Source organism: Cajanus cajan, chromosome 10, assembly GCF_000230855.2.
Source record: "Cajanus cajan strain Asha chromosome 10, NIPB_CcT2T_4, whole genome shotgun sequence".
NCBI classification, from domain to species: Eukaryota; Viridiplantae; Streptophyta; class Magnoliopsida; order Fabales; family Fabaceae; genus Cajanus; species Cajanus cajan.
Window position 1 is genome coordinate 5,287,230 of NC_138526.1, and position 6,196 is coordinate 5,293,425.

General features: G+C 29.3%; 1 protein-coding gene across 2 annotated transcripts; it reads right to left on the reverse strand.

Annotated features, from left to right (window-relative positions):
• Positions 1–2,273: 2,273 nt before the first annotated feature.
• On the reverse strand, positions 2,274–5,994 carry LOC109791457 (NAC (No Apical Meristem) domain transcriptional regulator superfamily protein). 2 transcript variants are annotated; one of them, XM_020350754.3, is made up of 4 exons: positions 5,760–5,994; positions 4,268–4,469; positions 3,503–3,774; positions 2,274–2,956 (listed from the first exon to the last, which is right to left on the reverse strand). In XM_020350754.3, exons 2-4 carry the CDS (start codon positions 4,434–4,436, stop codon positions 2,420–2,422), a joined length of 978 nt encoding a protein of 325 aa, XP_020206343.1. In that variant the 5' UTR covers positions 4,437–4,469; positions 5,760–5,994; the 3' UTR covers positions 2,274–2,419. The 2 variants fall into 2 exon arrangements, with proteins under 2 accessions (XP_020206343.1, XP_082922033.1); XM_083065907.1 differs by lacking the exon at positions 5,760–5,994 and adding an exon at positions 4,547–5,641.
• Positions 5,995–6,196: the final 202 nt, after the last annotated feature.

Sequence of the window (6,196 nt, forward strand, 5' to 3'; positions counted from 1 at the left end):
CTACAAATCTTGTCCTGGCGTGTGAATTCCCTAATGACAAAGATTAAGCTTGGTACTGTGGGATTTGACCCGAAGTGTCTCAAAAGAGTATTAAGGAAACAGTTTTGAAGAGACAAAACATGGGAACCTTCTCCCAGTGAAGAAAAAACAACACAGTTTGATTCATTTCTCCAAGAGCTTGGTATGATAATTCAACCTTAAATGTATCGAAAGAATTCAAGAAAATAGCAGTAAGTAGAAAGAGGCATTATTGTGAAAAGAACTCTTCAAATGACGCAGAGATTAAAAGGTAAGTTAGCTTATACACACCATGATATTAAAAAATATATGCAAAATAACTTATTTACTCAATCTATAATTATTTTTTCAAATATTTAATATGATTACATTTTAAAAACTCAATTGAGACAGTGGATTAAACTCACACCGTATATTTTACTTCTTTAGTAATATTTACCTACTTACATTTATAAAATTATTAATTATAGATTGAGTAAATAAGTTATTTTGCAACATATGTTTTTTAAATGTTATTATAGATAGAGTAACATTTTTCTTATTTAAATATTTTTTTTAATTATTTCTAAAATTAAAGTCTCACATTGAATAAAAGAATATCATATAAAGAGTATATTCTTCTTGTCTTTAATTACTTTTCAAAATTAAAGTTCAATATCGAATAAATGAATGATACATAAAAAATATACAATCATAAAGTGAAACTAAGATAAATAAACTTTAATATTAATTTGATATAGATTTAGCAGTGACTAACTGACAATATTTTCAATCTTAAAGAACTTGTAGAAATTTAGTAATAATAAAGTAAGTAATATCACCACCTATTTAAAACTAATTATTATTTTATAAAGTTAATTAAAATTAACAACATTATTAAAATGTTACAAAAATATCTCTTTAATAACATTTATAAAATATTGTCAAATTATATAAGAATTATTAAAAATTTTAGCAACATGAACTATATATAATATTTAATAACATGTTGCAAAAGTATAAATTAACATTTATACAGAATTAAGTAATATTTTTAAATATTGCTAATTTTTTTTTAATTGTAATAATTAATTTTATGCCATTTGATATTGACGGGGGATCGATGTATTTAAATTCATATTTCATATAATTAATTAACTTTCTTTTAATTGCTTTTGGCACGCCCTAACTTTTCGGTTAAGTATGCTTATATTATAAACTAAATATATTCAATTAGGCATTGCTTTTGTGATTCCTCGATACCTTGAGCACTATCTAAATTTTTGGGCCCTTGTTAGAGAAGGAAGGGGCCAGAAAAGTTTTGGATGGTGATTTGGAATTCTGTACTTTGGTCTCCGTGGTCGCTTTGGAAATGGAGTATTTTCATTAATTGTTTGTGTGTGATTTCATGATTAACATCATACTGCTACATTTAATATTTTTTTAATATTTTTTTTATTTATATTTATTAAATTTTTATTATAGATTAAGTTAATAGATTATTATAACTTTTTTTAAGAAAATGTACTATAGATAAAATAATATTTTTTTATATCAATATTATTCTTTATAATTGTCTTTCAAAAATCGCATATCAAATAAAAGTATGATATATAAAAATTATACTTTTTCTATCTTTAACTGTTTTTCAAAATTTAATTCTCATATCGAGTAAAAAAATGATATATATATATATATATATTTTTTTTTTTGAAATTTAAAATAAATGAAACTAATAGTGATTACTAGCTTTAATAAATGTTCTCTTGTTAAAAAAAGTTTAAAATATCTTAAATTTTAAAGAATTTGTAAATAAAAGTTATAAAATATAACAAGTGATAATACAATCTAATTATCATTTTATGAAGTTTACAAAAATTTAACAATATTATTAAAATGTTACAAAATGACACTTTGGCAACATAGACTATCTTACATTTGATAAAATAATATAAAATTATATTAGTAATATTACTAATAATTATAGTGTATCACGTCATATAGGTTTGGCGCTAGAATGAGAAAGGGTACCCGTGGCCTTTAATCTCAAATTGGAGTAATATATATGAGTTTAGAATCTAGTTTTATGAATATATAGTTTGTTTTCTTTTTTAATCCACGAATATGGTTTACATAATATTTCAAATTAGTAATAGTGAGAGACTAAGCAAGGAGAATTAGTGTACTCCATGCACCAAGATATTTCGTGATAGCATGTTATTAAACACCTTGAAAACTAATTAAACGCAAAAGATCATAGACATATGTACAATTGATACTTAAGAAATAACTAAATTAATGAGTGGAATCTCGAATGAGTATCTAACAAGATGCTACAACATATTACATATACTTAGCTAGGAACCAAATATTTCTCATGCACCCCATCATTTCAAGTATAACACATTTAAATTCAACCACCCTACTTGGAAAATTTCATAATATCATGAGTGTCACAGCCAAGGTAATGAAATGGGAATTTCTGGGCTGAAGTGCCAACAGGAGTTGCTGCAGTTTGATGAGTGGGAGGGTTACACTTGCTTTGTGGATGATGCTGATGATGATCCATGCCATGGTGGGATGCTAGAAGCTTGTCCAAGAAGGACCAGTCACCATTGAACCTCTCACCTTGTTGCTGCATAAGGTTAAGTCCACAGCCAGTGGTTGTGAGCCTCAAGAGGTTTTGAGAGCACTCAAGGATGTCCATGGCATTCATGGATGAGGCCAAGGAAGTTGTGGGAGGTACTGCTGATTCTGGACTGAACAACTGTGGAAGGTGCATTGTGCCATCAAAGTTGTAGTCATATAGCCCTCCTTGCATGTGATGCTTTGGCTCTAGCACCTGGCAAGGACCACTTCCTCTCATGTGGGTTAAGTGCTCTTCTTCTTCCATTTCTTGTTGGAAACCACGGTTTTGGTTTTTCTTTTTGAAGACCCTGCATACAACCCAACCATCTTCCTGCAAACACATGTGAATTGAACTTGTTAAAAATGTTGTATTAAAGAATACAATGGACTTATTTCAAATCCATAGCTTAGAGTTGGTAATTTTTTTGGAAACACTTCTAAAAGAAAGAAATTAATTGAAAAAAAAAATGAAAAAAGACTTCTATATATTAATTAAAATTAGCTTATGCATAAATTTATTTACAGAAACTCTTTTTCATTAATTTCTTTAAAATTTTATTTTTAACTTATGAAAAAAATTATTTCAATTTTTTCTTCTTATTTTCTATTTTTAAAGGTATTTTTGAAGAAATATATTCAAACATAATCATAAATAATAGAAAGATCTTTAACAAATTTTATGAGGTTGTAAAGTTAACCTAAAGTTATTTTAATTATATTTATCATGCTTAAGATAAACTTTCATGAAATAAAATCTTATTTTAGATGAACACTTGTTTAAGTTGTTTATCGTGATGTGCCCTTAATCTTAACATCAAGAGAATGAATAGATACAAATTATAATTGATGTGTATGTGTATATGTTTGGTTTTCTCACCTGAACATCAGCATCATCTTCATCAAGGCGATACTCATGCATGATCCAATCAGTCTTCTGGCCATGAGGAGCACGACCAGTGTAGAAGACTAGGGTTTTCCTCATGCCAATTCTCTTGGAATTAGTGTGGTATATGGCCTTGTCCCTTCCAGTTGCTTTCCAAAATCCTGCTGTAGTTGCTCGATTTGTTCTGGTTCCTGTTGGGTATTTCTTGTCCTTGTGGCTGAAGAAATACCACTCATTCTGAGGCCCTGACCCAATCCTACATTTATCTGCAAAAACTCATAAGTATTATAATCTTCATAGTTAACAAGCCATTTTGTCATGCTAATAAAACCCTAGCCTATACAGAATACTACAAAGACAAGGATGCATGATTTTATCTGTATTAATTTAAGCATATTATACATAGAATATAGACCAACTATTCCTTTAATTAGTTGTATCATACATGGTATAGTAAACTAAGCCTCTTATCCTAGTGATTGTAAAATTTGACTTGAAATATAAAAGTCGATCTAGTACTTTAAGTATTGATTTTTATAATATCAAAATATTGTTTGCTTAATGAAATTAATATACTGTCGATACAAATTAATTAATGTTTATTAATTTTGAGATATTGTGTGGACTATGTTGCTTAACACACAAAAGTACATGATATGACAATTATTTGTATGATATGAAGAAGTTATGATCGAGAACCTTGAAATATGCATTTAGATGGAGATTTTGAACTTTTTTATATATGAATGTGTTGTGTACCTTTGAGGTCCCAAGGCTCAAGTTTGTTGAGATCTACTTCTCTGATGACATCAAGATCAATGGCTTCATAAGAAACTTTCTTCCTCAGGTAATAGTAGAGAAGCTCCTCATCAGTAGGGTGGAACCTGAAGCCCGGAGGAACTGTTAACTGTCCATTGCCTGGCATCATTTTGTAGTGTCTACAGGGTTTTGACTCTGCTACCTGAAAGAGAAAAAGAAAAAGATCCATTTATATTAACACGCATGATAAACATTTTAATTTGATATATGATTACATACATTAATTAACTCAGGGTTGTGGTGCATGTGGCTTATAGCAGGGTAGGTGAAACGGTTTTATTCTCATGAAGGTATGAACTACCATTAGTCCATGATGTAGAAATTCAAAAATGATGGCCAAAGATTGATAATCTCGAGATCATGAAAGTTCTTCATCTTCACTGTCAAAAAGGTACTTTATGACAATAAATAAATAAATTTAAGATCGAGGAACTTAGAAAATTATATAATATTATTGTCCAAGATTATTGTCTAGCTACACTCCTATAATTGTAAATTAACCAAAGTTTTGTAGATCAGAATTAAGGAAGAAAGTATAAGACTAATACATATAGTAAAGTTATATACAACGAGTATATAGGATGTAAAACCTTATATCTTCATGCATAGTAGGAGACATTTCCTGACACGAGGAATCTAAATCTGAGTGCTAACCCTAAGAAGAATCTAAAACAAAAGATAGTTAACTTTTCTGACCATATGTCCCTGATTGTTAAGCAGTTTCAGTTTCAGAACATCTAGAGATTTTATATATTCCATGATGTTTAACTGTTTAAAGAATATAAGAACAGTAACGAGAAAGAAGTTTTATTTGTCCATGTTTCGTTCCCTCTAGCTATATCACCATGTAGTATATTCATTAGAACACTGTTCCTTAGAAACAGCAGAAAGACAGGAACATGTATGCTCATATCCATGGATTGATTTAAACAAATAACAAAAATAGTTCGTTTCCATCAATTGTTACGTGCATGAAAAGGATTAAGCATAGTTCCAAGAAGAAAAATGAAGGAGAAAAGAAGGAAAGTGATCAGTCTTCATCTTGATATCATGATATGGTTTTTTATGCAATTATATATAAATAAGTTGAATGAAATTAAAGGAAGAAGTTAAGAATCAAAGGGCCTTTCTCTCTTAAAATTTTCAGTTTGAATCACACACAAACATGTCTTTTCCAAATTAAGAGTTATTATTAAGCAAGATGAAAGAGTTATATGAAAGCAAAATATATGAATTAAGCAAGAGTTGAGTTACAATTAAGCACTATATATGACAAGATCCAAAAAGGGTTCTGAAATTATGTAATAAAGGCTCCAAAAAAAAAAAAGCTAGGAAAACACGAAACAAAAAAGAAAATCAGCTAAGAAAGCAAAAGGGTTTCATGAGACACAAAGAAGTGATGCCAAAAACAACAGAACAAAAGCATACAAACCTTTTGTGATACGCAAAATGGAACACCCTCTCAAGGACAAAGGGAAGCAGACAAAGAACTACACAGGAAAACAGACAGCTAGGAGGAGTCTTTGGTTGCACTGTTTCTTAGCTTCAAGGGCACGGACGTGGGTTTTAAGAGAGAATGAGAGAGAGAAAGAGAGAGATGATTGGATCAATGCAAATGCTAGCTTCACAAACAAGGACTGACAACCAAGAATGGGCACAGAAATATATAAAAACTATTTTATTTTGTTTATATATAATTATGGTGAAACAAAATGAATAAGAATGGAATAAATCATTAAGTACAGTGAGTTAGCTGTGTTGTGATAATGTTGATGATATCAGATAGGTACACTAATAAGGAGCTAAATTGTTATAGTGTTAGAGCAAAATATAAATTGTGAGATAGAGAGTAGAGAGTCTTATTTCTTA

Excerpts from the sequence above, each read along its gene's own strand:
- LOC109791457 (XM_083065907.1), bottom strand. The coding sequence starts at position 4,573 with ATGCACCACAACCCTGAGTTAATTAAT. Across the intron at positions 4,470-4,546 it reads ACAACCCTGAGTTAATTAAT|GTAGCAGAGTCAAAACCCTG; the intron begins GTATGTAATCAT and ends TTTCTCTTTCAG. Across the intron at positions 2,957-3,502 it reads AAGATGATGCTGATGTTCAG|GAAGATGGTTGGGTTGTATG; the intron begins GTGAGAAAACCA and ends ATGTGTTTGCAG.